We start from the raw sequence: 20517 nt of genomic DNA on the forward strand, positions 1-20517 counted from the left end.
GCAGTGTTGCAAGGTGTGAGTGTATAGGTGAAGACATGAGGTCAGCATCAAAAAAGTTGAAAGGCTGATGAGTGATAAACGACGGACTAAATGATTCACTGTCTCACATCCGTGTTCATAACGAAAATGTTCCAGTTAGTGGGGAAACTAAACGTGAAGTGAGTCAGTATGATTCGCCAGTATCTGTCTCCTTATCGCGTCAGTCCACTTGCAGCTGTAGTCACCGTGACGCTGCACTTCACCGCTATTAAGGCAGGCGGTAGCCTCCCATCCACATACAGACTCCAAGCCAAGCAGCCCTACGCTCAGCTCATCGCAGCCAGACGCCACACCTGGTATGTAATGTGTCGACACTGATTTTTCTAGCTGTATCACATAAATAATTACATGTTTTAAGAGTGGTTGGGTTGTTTGGGGGAGGTGACCAAACGGTGAGGTCATCGGTCTCATCGGATTAGGGAAGAAAGTCGGCCGTGCCTTTTCAAAGGAACCATCCCGGCATTTGCCTGGAGCGATTTAGGATATCACGGAAAACCTAAATCAAGACGTAGGACTGAACCATTGTCCTCTCGAATGCGAGTCAAGTGTGCTACCCACAGCGCCACCTCGCTTGGTTTTCAAGAGGAGTAACTAGTCATAAAAGCCAATTAAATCTTTTATATAAGACACTAGCTCAGCATGCGGAATTGTCCTGTTATGTACAGTGTCGCAACAGGAAAAACTAAATAACGTAGAGTAACGAAATTTCGGAAATACAATTGTCTAGGTGGGTTATATAAGCCATTAAAATTACGAGATTACAGATTAATACAAGCGTGAAATATGCCATTGTAAATGTGAAATGCTGGTACATTAATAACCAGCGTTGTCACCAAAATGTTGAATGTAAGCATGCTAACGTGCAGCATTGCGCTGTACAAGTACCGAAAGTCAGTCTGTAGGATGCAGAGCCAAGCCTGTTGTACTTGTCGGCCAATAGGGGGACACGGTTAATGCCGTTTGTGGATGACGCCGGAGTTGTCGTCCGATAGTGTCCCATGGGCTCAATTGGAGACGGATCTCGTAATCGAGCAGGCCAAAGCAACATGCCGGCACTCTGCAGACCACTTTGGGTTACAAAAGCGGTATGTGGGCGAGCGTTATCCTGTTGGAGTACACCCCCTGGAATGTTGTTCATGAATAGCGGCCCAACAAGGCGAATGACTTGCAGTCAGCGTGAGTGGGATAACCACGAGAGTGCTCCTGATGTCATACGAAATCGCACCCCAGAACGTAACAGCAGGTGCAGGTCCAGCGTATCTAACACACAGACAGGTTGGTTGCAGGTCCTCTACTGTCCTTCTTCCAGCCAACACACAGCCATCACTGGCACCGAGGCAGAACCAGCCTTCATCAGAAAACGCAACAGACCTCCACGCTGCCAGCCAATGAGCTCGCCCTAGACACTACTGAAGTCGCAAATGGCGGTGGTTTTTGGGACAAGTGGAGTGCACGCTACAGAGCCACTGGATCCGAGGTGTCCTTGAAGTACCCTTTTTGCATCAGTTCGTTGAGTCACTGTGATGACAACTACTGCTAAAATTGGTGCCGCAGATGCAGTACGATGACCCAGAGCCATACGCCGAATACAATCGTAGCGCGCCATGGCCCGGTCTTCTTCCAAACATACGGTCTCCTAATGACGGCTGCCGTCAATCATGTGCAGTGGCTACATTCATGTCAATCCTTTCTGTAATAACTCAGAAGAAACATTCAGCTTTTAGTAGCCCTATTACGAGACCTCGTTTAAACTCGGTAAGGTGTTGATAACTGCTTCTTTGTTGCGTTAAAGACATCCTGATTAACATCAACTAACCACGACCAACAGTCTGTATTTAAAGCAACCGTGATTTGCAACCTCGTCTGATTTGCACTACTAGCGTCACTATTATACTGTAGGCGCGAAATTTTAATAGATATAACCTTAAGACAGAGATTTAGGAACCAGTTTTCACATTGTAAGACATTTCCAGGGGAAGATGTGGACTCTGACCACAATCTATTGGTTATGAACTGTAGATCAAAAGTGAAGAAATTGCAAAAAGGCGGGATTTTAAGGAGAAGGGACATGGATAAACTGAAAGAACCAGAGGTTGTAGAGAGTTTCTGAGAGAACATTTGGGAACGATTGACAAGAACGGGGAAACAAATATAGTAGAACAAGAATGGGCAATTTTGAGAGATGAAATATTGAAGGCTGCAGAGGAGCAAGTATATCAAAAGACGAGGGATAGTAGAAATCCTTGGGTACCAGGACAAATGTTGAGTTTAACTGACGAAAGGAGAAAATATAAAAATGCAGTAAATGAAGCACGCAAAACGGAATACAAAAGTCTCAAAAATGAGATCGACACAGATGTGAGGATGTAGAGGAATACATCACAAGGGGTGAGATAGATGCTGCCTACAGGAAAATTATAGAGACCTTTGGAGAAAAGAGAACCGCTTGTATGAATATCAAGATTTCAGATGGAAACCCAGTTCTAGGCAACGAAGGGAAGGCAGAGGGGTGGAAGGAGTATATGGAGGATCTATGCGAGATTGATGTAATTGAGGCTACTATTATGGAGATGGACGAGGACACAGATGAAATGAGAGGTATGATACTGCGTGAAGAGTTTGACAGAGCACTGAAAGACCTAAGTGGAAAGAAGGCACCTGGGGTAGACAACATTCCATTAGAACTACTGATAGCGTTGGGAGAGCCAGCCATCACAAAACTTACCATCTGGTGGGAAAGATGTATGAGACAGGCGAAATACTCTCAGACTTCAAGAATAATATAATAATTCCAATCCCAAAGAAAACAGGCGTTGACAGGTATGAAAATTACCAAACCATAGGTTTAATAACCTACGGCTGCAAAATACTAACACGGATTCTTTACAGACGAATGGAAAAACTGGTAGAAGCCGAGCTCGGGGAAGATCAATTTGGCTTCTGTAGAAATTTTGAAATGTGTGAGGCGACACTGAGCCTACGGCTTATCTTAGAAGATAGATTGAGGAAAGGCAAACGTGCGTTTCTAGCATTTGTACACTTTGAGAAGGCGTTCGACAGTGTTGACTGGAATACACTCTTTCAAATTCTGAAGGTGGCAGGGGTCAAATATAGTGGGCGAAAGGCTATTTACAATTTTTACAGAAGCCAGATGGCAGTTATAAGAGTCGAGGGGTATGAAAGGGAAGCAGTGTTTGGGAAGGGTGTGAGACAGGGTTGTAGCCTATCCCCGATATTATTCAATCTATATACTGAGCAAGCAGTAAAGGAAACAAAAGAACAATTTGGAGTAGGAATTAAAATCCATGGAGAAGAAATAAAAACTTTGAGGTTTGCCGATGACATTGTAATCCTGTCAGAGACAGCAAAGGACCTGGAAGAGCAGCTGAACGGAATAGACAGTGTCTTGAAAGAAGGATATAAGCAAAACGAGTGTAATGGAATATAGTCGAATGTGATGCTGAGGGAATTAGGTTAGGAAATGAGATACTTAAAGTAGTAAACTAGTTTTGCTATTTGGGGAGCAAAATAACTGATGATGGTCGAAGTAGAGAGGATATAAAATGTAGACTGGCAATGGCTAGGAAAGCGTTTCGAAAGAAGAGAAATTTGTTAAAATCGAGTATAGATTTAAGTGTCAGGAAGTCTTTTCTGAAAGTATTTGTGTGCAGTGCAGCCATGCATAGTAGTGAAGCATCTACGATAAATAGTTTAGGCAAGAAGATAGTAGAAGCTTTCGAAATGTGGTGCTACAGAAGAATGCTGAAGATTAAATGGGTAGATCACGTAACTAATGAGGAGGTACTGAATAGAATTGGGGAGAAGAGGAATGTGTGGCACAACTTGACTAGAAGAAGGGATCGATTGGTAGGACATATTCTGAGGCATCAAGAGATTACCAAGTTAGTGTTGGAGGGCAGTATGCAGGGTAAAATTCGTAGAGGGTGACCAAGAGATGAATACACTAAGCAGATTTAGAAGGATGTATATTGCAGTGGGTACTTGGAGATGAAGAAGCTTGTACAGGATAGAGAAGCATGGAGAGCTGCATCAAACCAGTCCCTGCACTCAAGACCACAACAACAACCTTTCCACCTCTCTATCACCTCCTCCTCCTCCCCTCTCTGTGTCTCTGTCTATTTCCTTCTCACACCTCTGTCAATCTTCTAATTCCCCCTCCGTCGATCTCCTCATCGAACCCTCTAAGTCAATCTCTCCACATCTGTATTCTCTCCTCACCTCACGTAAATCCATATTCTTATTTCGCCTCTCCCTATCCATGTCCCCCTCTCTCTGCTGATCTCTTCAAACTCCCTCTGTGTGTGTCCATCTTCTCCCACTCCTTCTCTCTCCATGTTAGCACCACATCCGCCTTAGGAGGTCGTTGATTCTTTCGCCCACACTATTTCTCTCTAGATGGTAAATACCAAGTAGTATGCGTACCAAATTTGGTTGAAATCGATCCAGGAGTTCAGCCAGAACTTTATGACCACCTACTTTACAGCCGGTATGTCCACTTTTGACAAGGAAAACAGCAGCGACACGTCGTGGCATGGAAGCAAAGAGGCCTTGATAGATCGCTGGAGGGAGTTGGCACCACATATAGGCACACAAATCACCGTATTCAAATAAATTCCGGGGAAGTTCGACGAGTTCTGACGCCAAATTCAGTTACATCTCAGATGTGTTCGATTAGGTTAAGATCTGGCGGGTTTGGTGGGGTGGGGGAGTTTACATCAATTGGAACTGTCCACTGTGTTCCTTGAACCACTCCATCAAACTCCTGGCCTTGTGATATGGCGCATTATCTTCTCGAAAAAATGCCAGTTCTGTTGGGAAGCATGACCCTCATGAAGGGGCGTACATGATCTGCAACCAATGTCCGATACTCCTTGGCCGTCATGGTGTCTTGCACGAGCTCCACTGGATGCCCACGTGGAAGTTTCCCAGCATAATGGAGCCATCATTAGCTTGTCTCTGTCTAGCCGTAAAGGTGACAAGGAACTGTTCCCCTGGAAGACGACGGATTCGCGTCCTCCTATTGGCGCTTTGGCAGAGCGTTGCATGGTATAATGAATCCCAAAGCTATCAGGATTCATCATACCATTCAACGGTCTGCCACTGCAACAACGTCCAGCGCCGATGGAACCACGCCCATTTCAGTTCTAGTTGCTGATGCTGTGCTGTTAACATTGGGACATGCATGGGTCATCGGTTGCGGAGGTCGATTGTTAAGAGTGTTAGGTACTCTGTGTTCGGACACATTTTTACTCTGACCAACACTAACTAATGTCTGATGTTAGTTCCGCCACAGTTTGATGCCTATCTTGTTTCACCAGTCTGCCCATCCTGCGGTGACCGACAAATGTAATGAGTGGTGGCCGCCCAAACCCACGTGGTGTCGCCTTGGTTTTGCCATGTGTTGAAGACGCTCACAACACCACTCATCGGACATTCAAGTCGTGCAGTTTCCGAAATGCTTGTGCCGCCGAGACTCCGGGCCATCAAAATCGGCCCTCCGTCATATTCAGATGAACCGCACACCTCCCCCATTTTACATACAGACAGCATAATCTCTGATAATAGACGCACCGGGCGTGTCTAACACTCATACCTCGCCAGGTGACGCTGCTGTCGCTTGGGCGGTTTTATATCGATATTAGATCGGTGGTCATAATATTCTGGCTCATCAGTAGAAACTGGATTATATGCATCATAAAAACCTTAAAATATACTTGCAAATATGCATGAAAAATAAGCAAGTTCAAATAGTAAAAAAAAAACATGGTGGTTAATGCCTGCAGTAATCCCAAAGTCGAAGCTGTGCATATCAATTACTAGGAAGAGCGCTGGCCACGCGAGAAATCAGTACATTTAGAACACTTATATCATTTTCTGAATACTTTCTGGTAGAAGCTGGGAAGGACCTTTCTGGTATTATTATCTAAAAATTTGCAAAATGGGGACACATGTCGTGTTTCAAGAATTGTTCCTGCTTTGCTATTGTTGTCGGTAACAAACGGATGCCATACGAGTGAGTAGCAGCGAAACCAACTTCGAGATACAACACACGGAGAGGGGCACGCTCAAGAGCTCCGTAATATTTTATTTAAATATGAATTTTTTGAGCAGCATTAACTTTTAATTAATACTATTTGACCAAAGCATCATTTACAATTTATTTTACATTTTTTACTATTGTAAACATAAACGACCAAGTACTGTTCCAAATGTTCGGTAGTAAGATTGTGTCTTTGATCACTCAAAACATTTTTGTAAGCAGAAAAGGACTGTTCTACAGATCTTTGTCCCGATAGTGTGTGGCAGTGGTTACATTTAAAACATGCCAAGAATCTTAACACGAGTATTTACTTCCACTCATCAACCATGTCGTATGTATCATGGACGGTAATGGTCTTATAACACTCCATACGGATACGCCCTAAGCCGCTTTCGTATCTGAAGATGTCACCTCCCTGTCAAGGGACAAATTTTGCTGCTTCAGTTAATACTCAACATTCTCAGCATAATAAATTTTAAGGAAAAAATTATAATAGAAAAGTGTTCGAATACTTTGAGTTAAAAAAGCTTTTCTGTCGGCGCTGGTGTTGATTAGAATTCAAAGACGGGAGTGTTAGTAACCGTAATTCTATTTCTGCAAACAGTCTTTGCATTTCTTCCGAGTACTCTCTGCTATACTGCGAAAGAATGTGCTTGTCACAAGCACGCAAGTCTTAGAGGTTCAAGGAACGTCATTAGTTGTTCTCCTTAGATGCACCGTTAAATACTTTCCTTTATCTAGTAACGCCTTTAAACGTGGGTAGCTGAGCCCGCCGTTCCTCCATACATATAACTACAACCTGTAATGAGAAAACAGCTGAGGAACTGTAAGTTTCATCATTGTGGAATTAATACGAGTACTTGTGAAATACTTTTGTTACAGACTATCAGACTGGTGACAATGTGACGTAAACCAAACTGAAAATGTATCTACAATCACCGGCTTATTATAACGCTAATTCAAAATAAGCTTTACTCGGCCGGCCGAGGTGGCAGAGCGGTTCTAGGCGCTACAGTCTGGAACCGCGCTACATCTACGGTCGCAGGTTCGAATCCTGCCTCGGGCATGGATGTGTGTGATGTCCTTAGGTTAGTTAGGTTTAAGTAGTTCTACGTTCTAGGGGACTGATGACCTCAGAAGTTAAGTCCCATAGTGCTCAGAGCCATTGATTTACATTTATTCGTCTATTTCTTATTTTCTTAACAAAATCGTTAAGCTCAGAAAACTTACTTGTATTCTCCTGTTTACTGCACAATGCGCCAAGTGACAATGTGCTGTGGGGACGGGGCTGTTTTTGCGAAAGTTAATCTTTTATTGTTCAACTTATTTTTCAGAAAGCAAAATGGCTCCGCTGATTCTTTACAACCATCCCTTGAGCCCTCCATGCCGTCTGGTACGACTGATCGCCGGTATCATCGGTGTTGATCTAAAAATAGAGGATGTAAAGGATCTCTATAAGGACTTGAAGACGCCTGAAATGTTGAAGGTAAACTGTGTGTTACTGATTACCTAAGTTATCTAATTCATTATTTATTGAGCCCAAGAATGTGCTTTCACAAACGTTCGAGGATGAGAGTTTATATGGAAAAAAACTATTTAAATTGCTTCCGATGAGGGAAGGAAATTTCATGAGAAACATCCAGGCATTCGGTTTAGTTGTGTAGGGAATTAATGGAAAACATCTCTCTGCATGGTCTCCCAATATAGGATTCCGATGACTCACAGCTGCCTCTCTTCACTCGAATGCTTTAGAAGAGAAAATGCTCGTAAACTATCGGTAGGTTTGACACCAGCGGACTTCTTTACGTGGGACCATTAGAAGAATTTGGTTTTGGTCTATTCTAATCGCATTCAGATGGTGGAAGATCACGTGGTTTGCATTTTAATGACATTCAAGTTTTTCAGCCAGAAAAGCAGAACTCAATAGATGCACTTACTGACTGTGCTGAAAGTAGACAAATCACGCCATCACCATTGTAACAGTGAGTAATAACAGAATGTTTCGGTGGTTAAGTGGGCACATGTTACACTAAATATTCAAATGTGTCCGTGGCAATGCTGAGATGACGCAAGAACTTTTTTCCATTACTTTTCGCTTCTTTCACATCTGGCAGTGATTTGTAGATTTTGTAAGCGTGAGTTCGGTTCATGTGTACCAATGTGCACAGCTTTTATTAATTCACACTTTAAACAGACACAGAACAACGATCAAATTGAGAAAACTTGAACGTGATGGGTGCGGGGCAGCGAGCGAACTTTACTGTGGAAGAATAGTACCGGAAACTCCGTGAGCACTGCAAGTAAAATTCCGTATAGCAATCTGTAGCCGAAACCATTAGAGACAGCCAGGTTCAAGTGCGTCATGAGAGAACGTCAACAGTCTTCGCTTAGCAAACACAATGTCAATGGAACTCTTGCCCCCTGCTTATAAAGGCATTTCGGCCTCGAAGTAACGGCACCAGGTGAGTCACTACAAGCGACGTCAGTCGCATGCACTGCGATCTGTTTCACTCGAAAACGTTGATATTTTCTGTGGTGGGATCGATGTCATTATCCGTGGAAAGTAGGAAAGTGCGGTGTGCTCCGGAGTGAAAAAAAAAAAAGGTTCAAGTGGCTCTGAGCACTATGGGACTCAACATCTGAGGTCATCAGTCCCCTATAACTTAGAACTACTTAAACCTAACTAACCTAAGGACATCACAGACATCCATGCCAGAGGTAGGATTCGAACCTGCGACTGTAGCGGTCACGCGATTCCAGACTGAAGCGCCTAGAACCTCTGGGCCACACCGGCCGGCTGTTCTGGAGTCAATGTCAGAAAGTACGTTCCCCTTTTAATCTATGGGTAAGTCGATTCAGTGGTTGGATGATGCCAAGGACATACCACCTCCAACAAGACAAAGCACTAGGGATTTTATTTTGAAACCAACCTTCAGGATAAAAACCTCAGTACGTACTTGTTTGAAGTGAAACAGCTACTACTGTCACTTCACTTATTCCTACCGCATCGTCATACACAGAGTGTTCGGAAGTTCCTGTTACAAACAAAGAAATGTTGCGTTTCCGGTCTACAACTGTTTCAGTTCAGATGTGTAACACATCCACGTCTGCTGAGGGAAAGAGAAAACTCTCAGAGTTTCTTTTCCTGGTGTGTAATGGGGTAGACAGGGTAATGTGTATTATTTCTTGTGGGGTCGTACTTTTCGAGACTCCTGTAGAGACAGAGAAGGATCTGATGGCACGAGTTCTGGCCGTTGCGCCGGAAACAGGAGGGACCCATGTGGCATGGAGTGACGGGTCGTCGTAGACATTCTGCAAGCATCGATTAATATCTGCGATGGTCTGCTTTCGCATCAAAAGAAATTCAGTGATAGCTGTCTACTTAGACCGCACCTACTTTACAGATGCCATTTTGAAGTCTATGTATAGCGCGACCACATAATTCATGAAAATATAGGGGCTGAAGCGAAAATATTCATCGATGTCCCGCAACAAATTCCGGAGTTTTTCAACCGAAGCTAGCCAAAAAAAAAGTGTTGCATTACATACTGAAGGCCCCTCGTAACATCATAAAAAAAAGGTGAATACAGCAGTGTTAACTATCTGGTTCGCGACTAACCAGCGCCTCGTACTGTACAGCCTTCACAAAATATAGCTTTGTAAACGCATTGCAAGTGACCGTCTGCATCAGTCCCCCTAAGTACTGAGTGCATCATTTCACGTTTCATGTAGTTAGTTAGAAAGCATTATAAAATGTAACTCAGTGAGAGCTGTCTGCTTGGAAAACACCTTGGTTAGAGACCTCATTCTGAAGGCCACGTATAGTGCCGCCACTGTCGGAACTTCATGGAACTATAGTGGCTGAAGTGTGAATATTCCATGATGTCCCTCAATGAATTCTGGCCGCGCGGTGTAGCCGTGCGGTCTAGAGCGTTGAAGCTTCGAGTCCCCCGTTGAAGGTTCGAGTCCTCCCTCGGGCATGGGTGTGTGTGTCGTACTTACCGTAAGTTAGTTTCAGTTAGATTAAGTAGTGCGTGAGCTTAGGGATCGATGACCTCAGCAGTTTGGTCCCATAAGACCTTACCACAAATCAATCACTAATAATTTCTGATTTTTCCAACCGAAATTGGTCGGGAAAATGTGTTGCATTACTTAACGAAAGCCTCTCGCGTTTCCACTGAAACAATGGATATTTGGAAAACAAATCGGAGAAATAATAATTACACTATTGCTCTGTAACCATGCATCGGATACCACGAAGGCCTTATAACAAACTCAGGAAACGTCCCTGAATCATCTCCAAGATTTTCTGAGTGGTGTTCGCGTTCTGACAGCATTACTACCCGTTTCGATTAGTCATACCCATCTTGTGAGGAATGAAATTAACAGCTCTCACTGTCTGCAGGGAACATAGTACGTTCTCTCTATCCGCCAAACCGACATGTCTGTACGTATTTTGATCTTTCTGGAGTAGTAGCATTTTTAATGTAAGTAGTTAGACGTTTGTAAAAGATGTGAATATCGCTGAACCTCTCCAAATTGTAGTACTGCCATCCTGACGATAAGAAGATTATTCAAAATATTACACCGTTTTCATCGGAGAAATTATCTGAAACTTAATCTGGCTCTTTCACTAGTTCAAGTTATGAATACAACAGTGTTAGTGATATCCAACATTGCAGGAAGAAATAAACGAGATAGACTTTTCTGTACAATCATATTGTCCAACTGGAATTTTCTTTAACTGTAGAAATGCACTACCCGAAAACTGATTTGCTTTCACCGTAATAAATTTGGTCTGGGTCACTGTTAGCTCTCCATGCATGTAGACAAAAGAAAGACATTTTGAAAACAATTTTCGTTGAATTCAAGACGTGATACGAGCTCATTTTAAATAATCAAGAAGAGTTCATCTAAATACTCATTTCTCTTAACTGCCGCAAACTGTCGTTCTAAAAAATTTGAGACATATGTTCATGAACCTAGCTTCGTTCTCTACAAATTACTTAGTTTTTCATAATGTACTCACTTTATGGACTAACACTTCAGTGTGATCATTTGAAAGTATTCTCTGGCCTCACAAGCACTACCCGCACATTTACGAAGACGTGTCTAGATAGACTGGTAATAATCGTCCCTCTTGTTCAATATTACTGACCACAATTCTGCAGTGTTGGCACCATGTATTACCTTTTCAAATATTATGCAAGAGAAAAGAATAACGAATAACATTTTGAAATGTGTAACACATATCTGACTTACTCCAGGTCTGAAACATCTCTTTTGACATTTGATTCTATATAACCAGTCCTCCATCTAAGATCTAGAGAGGTCGTTCACCCTGGCTTAGCTTCTAACTCACCATCACCATGGACCAACAGGTAATTCATTTTTCTAGCAGATCTTTCTCATGTTATAGCGTCCAGTGTTGATGATTCTATGCCTGTGATGAACGCTGTGCTTAGTAATTAGCAGGTATACAAAGTATGAGGTGAACAATCCATAGTGGGGATATGCCTCTTGCTTGAATTTTTGTTTTCCAGTGGCAGTGAGTTATTGAGGGAATTATTGCTCAGTAACACATATATTTCCTGTTACAATCACAGTCAGCCGATGACAAACGAGGCATACACGTTGTTCACCACACCATATAATCCTGACAGTGGTGACTTCACATATATGTAGGTATTCACGGCCTACCAGCCACTCGCTGCCCATGAAAGACTCAACGCATGAGTGTAAGTGGAGATAAGGTGTGGTATACACTTGATTCCGATGATAAGGACGTCATAAAATGTGCTAAAAGATAGCATTTAGTCCATCGCACTGCGAGTTCCACACAAATGACTTCATGTTCAACTGCTGCATCGAAGTACCACTTTCTCCTTAACAAGACGTTACCTCTAATTTCGTTCGTCTTTCATACATCCATATATTGTAGCAAATGATCGAAATACGTACAAACAAGTAAATGTATGTGGTAGCGTTTGTAGATCAAAATAAAGTTCTTATCATCAATGAAAGTCACGCTGTTTGGAATGTATAGGAAAATAGGAGGTTGTTATTTTTGTATTTAAACATTTGACTTGTTTTCATATTTTGAAATTATGACTAATATGAATATTATATGACTAGCTAAACTGACAGCTAACTTTCTTCGTTCAAATTTCCGTCTCTTTATTGTTTTAGATACTACTAACACTAACACTGAAAACATCGTTAATTTGTTACATTTTCTCGATCTTTCCAGAAAAATCCCCAACACACAGTTCCTGTATTGGTAGATAATAACCTGCACATTAGTGAAAGGTAAGCATTAATTGTGAGTTACAAGTAAGCATCAGATCTCTACTCACCATTATCTAATGACTGATTCAGATGTAGTAGGAATATAAGCACAATTACTGAAACAAAACAGGTATTGATGAAAAGTTATTGCTGAATTCCAAAATGAGGTATTATTTAACATTTCAGTAGCCATGTTAGAGACAGTCTTTGTTCAGTCTGGTAAGTACATTACAAGGAATCACCTGTCGCTGTTATAGACTGCGACATTTATCTGAGCTATTGTCGGGCTAACAGAGAGTAAACTACAGTTACGTACTAGAACATGATAAAATGAAAACTTTATCGGAAAATTGATGGAGTAGGTAGTAGCTCTTTGGTTTTAATAATTCTGGAAACCTAGCAATGTGCTTAGCATCTTTTTCCAAGTTGTCAAAAAGGAGAGCGTTGTATGCAAAATACACTATGCACTTGATGGAAAGATAGGAGATAATAAATTAAGCAAGCTTGTATTTCAACTTAAGTTTCGTTCTGCTCTGCCGATAAAAAAAAAAAAAAAAAAAAAAAAAACTATGTTCATTTCAACTGAAACAACTAAAGGAAAATTGGAGATGCCGCCTGTGTTAAATGTTAACATTAAATTAAATTTGAGTAAATTAAAGTTAGGTTAAACAATGAATTTGTACACTTGTGCAATTGTCTAGATGGCGGTAATCTCACTATTATGATGACAATGAGTTCCATGAGCTAATTTCAGCACTAAAACCATCTCCAGAAGCATGGTTATAATATTATGATTATAGTTTTACACATTAACGAAATTTTACGTTGTCATTAGTAAATCTTAGATATCGTGAACAAAATTGCGCAACTAGTAGATCAATTACCGTAAACTAAGTAAATGTAACGTTGAAATAATTTTATTGTGTGACACTACTACTGGTTTCCAAGTGAGGCAGGAATTGATCAAATGGCCGCAGTACATTTATCTGCGTCAGTTGGTTGCAACATCGTTTACTGTCGTCATGGCATAGTAACTGTTGCTGAATTTTCTGTGGTCGAACTCTGCTATCATGCCAAATCTTTCTGCAGAAACAAGTTTCAATACAGTCTGGGCTTCCAGGAAGCTCATCAGAAAACGTTTCAGTTCAAGCTCTCAGCAGGTATCCACAAACCTATAGTAACGATCTCACAATGTGTCAGAATGTACAGTGATATGTCTGAGCTTGTATGTCACTAATGTTTTCGTGCCTTCTTAACAGCCGTGCCATTGTCATGTACCTCGTCTCAAAGTATGCGAAGGATGATTCTCTGTACCCGAAGGATGTAAACAAACGTGTTCTCGTCGACCAGAGGTTATTTTTTGATCAAGACTTGTTCAACAGAATTTTGAATGTTTTCGTAAGTATTACGTAATTAAGCTTCCTAAAGTGGATTCTCTTATATATCGTTACATTCTTTCGATAGGGCAAGGACTTACTGAACATCGATAAACAGATCGTGATTTTCATATGGCTTCATCTTTGTCAGAAACTGCAGCATTTTTATATTCTCTATGATACGGTTTACATTTTCATTCTGGTTTTACCTCTCTGAGTGTTTTAATTCTACTTGCGAGAAAGCCGCAGTTGGAACACACCGTTTGATGTTAAGGTTTATGCCGATAAGGTTTGCTTCCTTTACGGTTACTCGTCAAGATATCCACTTAGCGTTTCACTGAGAAGCCTCTTCACTCATCAATGTCCGCTTGAAGATGCTAACCAGCTCGCTTGTACACTAGTATATTGAGCACACGAGTGGGTATCGGGACGTTTATAATCGGAATGTCCCTGATCACGTCCGACGACATACGGGTCTTTGGAATCTGCAAGTATCAGTGACTCCTCACCTTTTGTATGTGTTACAGAAGGCTTCATAAGGCAAAGGAACACGTGACTTCCAGCTGCCACTAACTGTAAGTCTCTAATTATCAGCACTAACCCCACAGTAACCGTGAACGAGATTAGATTAAAAATTACTGTCTAGAGATGAGTAATCTCGGTGAAAAATCCTCAAATCATAGACTTAAAATATCAGTGCCTAATAATGGTTCAAATAGCTCTGAGCACTATGGGACTCAACTGCTGAGGTCATTAGGCCCCCCTAGAACTTAGAACTAGTTAAACCCAACTAACCTAAGGACATCACAAACATCCATGCCCGAGGCAGGATTCGAACCTGCGACCGTAGCGGTCCTGCGGTTCCAGACTGCAGCGCCTTTAACCGCACGGCCACTTCGGCCGGCTAGTGCCTAGTAATGAACAATCCCAGGCTCCCCGTAACTGCCAACCATCTACGAATAACTGGGTCACAAGTCCGGAAAAAACATTGGCGCTTCGGTATTGGCTTCAAACATCAGAGCTATATGTTATGCCATAGTCTAGGAAACATTACCAGAAACTGAAAGTAAATTTAAACTAAAATTGATGTCGAAGTCATTTTGTAACCCTTGCAACTATTTTCCACAAATTTTGTGTGAGGAAGCTAAGGTAGGTGGATGAAAACACTGAACCCCCAAACACACATTACCCTGCCTAATATGGTGTAGGAAAACAGCTGGCATTCAAAACTACTTCCAGTCGTCTTGGAATCGATAAATATAGGTTCCGTATGGTTTTCAAATTCCAGTGGAATCGTATACCATTCTCCCTGCAAAATAGTGGCGAGCTTAGGTAACAATAATGGAGGTGGATAGCGATCACGCACCCTTCTCTTCAAAGAAGATCACAAAGGCTCAATAATATTCAGATCTGGTGACTGTAGCGGCCAGGGCAGCTGCAACAGTTCATGCTCAGTCCTGGGCGATGCGAGCTGTCTGTACAGCGGCCCTGCCAGTCTTGGGACACAGCATCACCATTAGGGAACAAACACTATACCATAGGTAGACCTGATCAGCCAAAATTGTCACATAATACTTGGCAGTAATGAGACCTTGCAGACAACCCATGAGGCTCATGGAATTTCTCGATATGGCTGCCCAGGTCGTCAACGAAGCCCCATCGTGCTTCAATCTTGGGACGTAAACTCGGCCAGAAGTTGGATACAATGTGCAACGGGACTCATTCGACCAAATGACATTCTTCCACTGCTCAATATTGCAGGATCTATGACTTCGGCTCCACGTTTTCCTGTTACGGGCATTTCTATCACTGATGAGTGGTTTTGGAATTCCAACTCGCCCTTGAGCTCTCTGCTTTGGAGCAGACCTTCGAGTTTGTTTGGTGTTGAGAGGATTCGTGAGTGCAAATTCAGTTATGCAGCGATTTTTGCAGCTGTCGTGTTCCTATTTTTCCTCACAATCCGCTTCAATGACCTCCCGCCACGATCACCCAATACACACTTTCGTCAGAGCTGTGACTTAGCGAAGATTGTTTTCCGCTTTCCCTGTACGCGATAGAAATCGTCGATATGATTCCCTTGGAAACACCGAATACTTGAGCTATCTTGGTTACGGAAGCACTGACTATACGACCACCAAAAATTTGCTTGGTTCGAATTCACTTGGCTCCGACGTATTGCACTCACAACTGCATAGAACATTGTTCTGACTGTGGCTGACACTTGCAAAGGGTTAAGGACATTTCAGTAGTGCCGTTCGTGGTCAAATACAACAGTGAAACTTGCAGGCTTGGCTAACATATGCATTTAAGTTATAGCATGCATTTCTCGCGGTGTGTACATACAGTCTTAGGGCCTACCCGCCGTAATAAATATTCGGGCTTGCAACTGGATGACGAGTTGCGAATGAGCCGCCTAGCCAGTTTTTGGTACGTCAGGGACGTGTACTGGCACTCTCCAATGGAAAACTCACCTGAAGATGACTGAATGGTTGTCAGCTGGAATGTGGTGGCAAGAAGTCTACATCCTCGGAATGTAAGCCCGAAACCTCTAGGAATGATGAAGAAATTGGCAATGACAGCAAGGGCGACTCCCCTCAGGACACTGGGATCACGACCGTGCGACAACTAGACTGGAAGTTAGTTATATCCAAGCGCAAAACATCAAGATGCAGTTGGTTGGTAGGATTCTACCTCTACTAAAAGCTGAACATAATACACCCTCTTAAGTAGGACTACCACGGCTATCACTTTGAGAACAGTTGGATACTGAAATGTCAGTTGCATGACAAATACAGTGTCACCTTACAAAAATATCTGCCATTAGGACTGTCAGAGAGACTGCACATAAAGTTTCTCAGAATAATTTCTTAACTTTTGTCACGGAAGAGGACCCATCAATAAGAATTTTAATTTTATTTTTATAACTTCTATTCCTTTTACTTAAACGTTTTGTAAGATGTTTCTGTACCATCATGGACTAATCTACATTTGTTAACTATCCTTACACCCTTATTCGGGGACGAAGAAGAGACCTACAGCGAGTTTGCGTCAGAGTTCATTTTTAAGTGCTCCAAGTTACGGTCTATGTAGTGGAAGTTGATTAGAATGGCGAAAAAGTCGACAGTGACGAGAGAGCGGAAAGGCTTTATTTGACTGCTAATCGAAACATCCTGGGCCACGGTATCGATCTTAGTTCGACCTTAGATACTTGATAGAGACCATCAGCAATGATCGCCGAAGAAATATGGTGTATAAGAGGTCACAACCTTGTCATTGACGGAGGAGGAGTTGAGACATCAAAAGGAGGAACGATCGGCATGATCAACTGAAGGAGAATGCACAAAGCAATGAAACTCATTTTATGAAAGATTTTTTTTTTCAAATTATATTCCACAACTTGTATAAATAATATTGTTATGTATCAAACACCATACAGCTGCCAATATTTTGTGAAGCTAGTTTCGACTGAGTCATCATTTGGTAGTTTTTAGGATTTTAAAGTGATGTGTATACTAACTCTATAGTTTTAATCTGTGCCGTATGTTTATTTAATGCTGTGAAGATAAGTGGGCCTTGTGCAAAGCATGTCATCATTTAGCCCACGACACAAAATTGTGATCTGGAGTGTATAGAGCCATGCTTTCGACGGGTTGCAATTTTGTATTCCAACTTCTTACTAGTTCGTAGCACTTACTGACGTTACCAGTGATTTTAATTTCATGTCTACAGATGCCAGTATTTCAAGGCAAAGAAGTGGAACCCAGCAGCATTGAGAAAGCGAACGACGGTCTGGAAACTTTGAACCGAATGTTGGACAGCAAACAGTTTCTGGCGGGAGATAAGGTTACTATTGCTGATTACGCCGTCGCTAATAGTCTGTTGGCATTGGAGGTAATGTGAAGTTGTCAAATTTACAATTATAAAGTTGAGAAAATGTGATGTAGTCCAAAACTTGTCAATTGTGATGTAGAAAAGCTTATTTTGCTCACTTACTGGAAACATCTATTCCATTTTTATTTTTCTTATTACGCCACCGTCTATACACAAAAGACTGACTGACTCATCCTCACCCAGTCCAAAAGCTGCTGCTAGAAACTTGAAATCTGGAGAGAGTGTTGGTATTATACTGTAGGGATATTTCAAGAAAGGATTTTGCGAAATTTCGCGTCTAAGAACGTGAAATAGGGAACCAAAGGATTTTGAAAATATGACTCTATGAAAGCATTTTTTAATCTCGAACTACGAAAATTGGTATTTGGTTTCACGGTCAAAAACGAAGAAATACATATTTCAGCATTTTTGGAAATTTAGCCCCTTTGGGGATGAAATAGTCGGTGATGATTATTATTAAACAACTACTAAAGCATTTTTAAAGCTTTATGTATGAAAATACGTTTTCGACTTCTCGGTTAGTAACAAACACGTAAGCTTTCAATGTTTTTGGAAATTCTACTGCTAAAGGATAAAAAATTTTATGGAGATATTTCAGTATGAATTTTTTTTTTCTAAATTAAATCTCTAATGCGGGTGAACAGGGGATGAAAGTGTTAATGAAAATATTTCGTTACCGGTATATTTAAAATATATCTAAAGCTAAGTTAAATTTACCGTATTTGGTGTTTGACTTCTTAGGAAATTAGAAAATATGTGACGGGAATGAAAGTTTCTATGGATATCACCACAAGAAGTCAAAAGGATGAATTAACAAAGATCTCCGACACCAGCTACCAGAATTTCGTTTTGGTCGGAAGTATATTCGAAAACGACATTGCTTCTATGGCCTTAATTAGCATGATTAGTTTAGATGTTGTTGCAATTTGTAAACAACATGTAAATTCGATTGAAGAAAAACAACAAAAATCTGTGCGGACCAAACAGTCTGCAGCGGGCGCTAAGCTAGTAAAAGATATTTTATGTTCCCTCAGGCAGTGTATTACATTATATGTGGCTCTCCTTACCGTTACCACTTAAAAAAAAATTAACTTTCCCAACACGTACTTATAGAGGCTGCAGTATTATGTTGAAATTTGAAACTTCCTGGCAGATTAAAACTGTGTGCCGGACCGAGACTCGAACTCGGGACCTTTGCCTTCCGCGGGCAAGTGCTCTACCAACTGAGTTACCCAAGCACGACTCACGCCCCGTCCTCGCAGCTTTACTTCTGCCAGTACCTCATCTCCTACCTTCCAAAATGTACAGAAACTCTCCTGCGAACCTTGGAGAACTAACACTCCTGAAAGAAAGGATATTGCGGAACCATGGCTTAGCCACAGTCTGGGGGGTGTTTCCAGAATGAGATTTTCACTCTACAGCAAAGTGTGCGCTGATATGAAACTTCCTGGTAGATTAAAACTGTGTGGGGACCGAGACTCGAACTCGGGACCTTTGCCTTTATACTGAAATTTGTTGAACTAAATCATCTGGGAAGGCTGACTGACACCATTAGATACAACGTGTGAAAACGCAGGAAGCAAAAGTTGCTAATTTATACAACACATAAGATTATATTCACCAATTATTTAATGTACGATGTCGGTACCTCTTTTTCAGTTAAACCCAAAGAGTGGAGTTGATGCTACGAAGCAACCTAACGTCAAGCAATGGCTTCCACGTGTGGAAAGTTCTCACCCAGTATACGGGAAGGTCGTCAAAGAATATCATGAAGCCCTGAAGAAAATGATGCAGAAGTGAATGCATTTAATATGTACTCGTATTGTATATGTGTGAAAATAGTAAAAGTGTCAAGATTTCTAATCAAATAAAGTCATTATTTTATTAACATGCGTCGTTAGATCCAAATTGTGAACCTCATACTCTCCATGTTTCTGTCATCTAAGGGAACGTTCAAAACGCGTGTGACAAGTTATTTGTGCTATTAAAGATAAATACATTCACGCCTGACCGAGTTCTCTCTCTTCATTGTAATAATTCCATATATTTACTACAACGAAGAGCTGAAGTACTGGTCTCTACTTGATATTCATTCGACACTGGTCTCTGTTTCCTGCTCGATTCTTGTTAGCCTTTGCCACAATGTTTTTAACAATGTTGAACATGTGGGTAATAGAAAGATATATATTCAAAATTAAGTATGGTAGATAGTAAAAGGCATGCTGTTCCATGTGTTCCTACGATCGAACTATGTCACATCACTACTTCTGTTACACATTCACTATTGTTCGGTAATCTGTCATCCCTAGTACCCTCAAAGCGTTCTTCGACAACACAAAGCATAACTATGGTGAAATACCTGCTTACAGAATCATTAAGAACGGAAACATATCGATGTTTCTTTGTAAAATATCGCTTGATCTGCTCGCATGAAAACCGTTAGCTTCCAATACACTAAAACTTAATTAAGCTTGAAACAACTCTTTACGTCCCGCTGATCTAAGGAATATCCCTCTGCGCACGATATTTAGGCACTAAGGCAGAAGCAGGGCACTATAAGTTCTCCTGCAACTGATAGGTAACATACTATTAGTTAAAATATCAGAACATAGGAAATAAAGTATAGTGACATACAGAACGATAAACTGCACTACACGTATCTCTGTATTACGGCCCTACAAAACATAATCCAAGTTTCACTAATGAGGGATTGATTTCCACTATAGAAATGTATAAATAAAAAGAAACGAATGTGCCACGATTAAAACTGGTTCCGATTGTTAACAATCTTAAGTCACACAGATGTTACACTCTGTACAAGATATTGCATGTATTGTGCGCGCAACAGCACTATGCAACTGA

The 20517-nt window shown here is 41.4% G+C and overlaps 1 protein-coding gene across 1 annotated transcript; it reads left to right on the forward strand.

The window, feature by feature from the left end:
- Positions 1 to 257: 257 nt before the first annotated feature.
- Positions 258 to 19543, forward strand: LOC124777075 (glutathione S-transferase 1-like). The gene is made up of 6 exons (XM_047252350.1): positions 258 to 335; positions 7435 to 7586; positions 12351 to 12409; positions 13648 to 13786; positions 17494 to 17655; positions 19315 to 19543. Exons 2-6 carry the CDS (start codon positions 7443 to 7445, stop codon positions 19453 to 19455), a joined length of 645 nt encoding a protein of 214 aa, XP_047108306.1. The 5' UTR covers positions 258 to 335; positions 7435 to 7442; the 3' UTR covers positions 19456 to 19543.
- Positions 19544 to 20517: the final 974 nt, after the last annotated feature.

This window comes from Schistocerca piceifrons, chromosome 2 (genome assembly GCF_021461385.2).
Source record: "Schistocerca piceifrons isolate TAMUIC-IGC-003096 chromosome 2, iqSchPice1.1, whole genome shotgun sequence".
NCBI lineage: Eukaryota > Metazoa > Arthropoda > Insecta > Orthoptera > Acrididae > Schistocerca > Schistocerca piceifrons.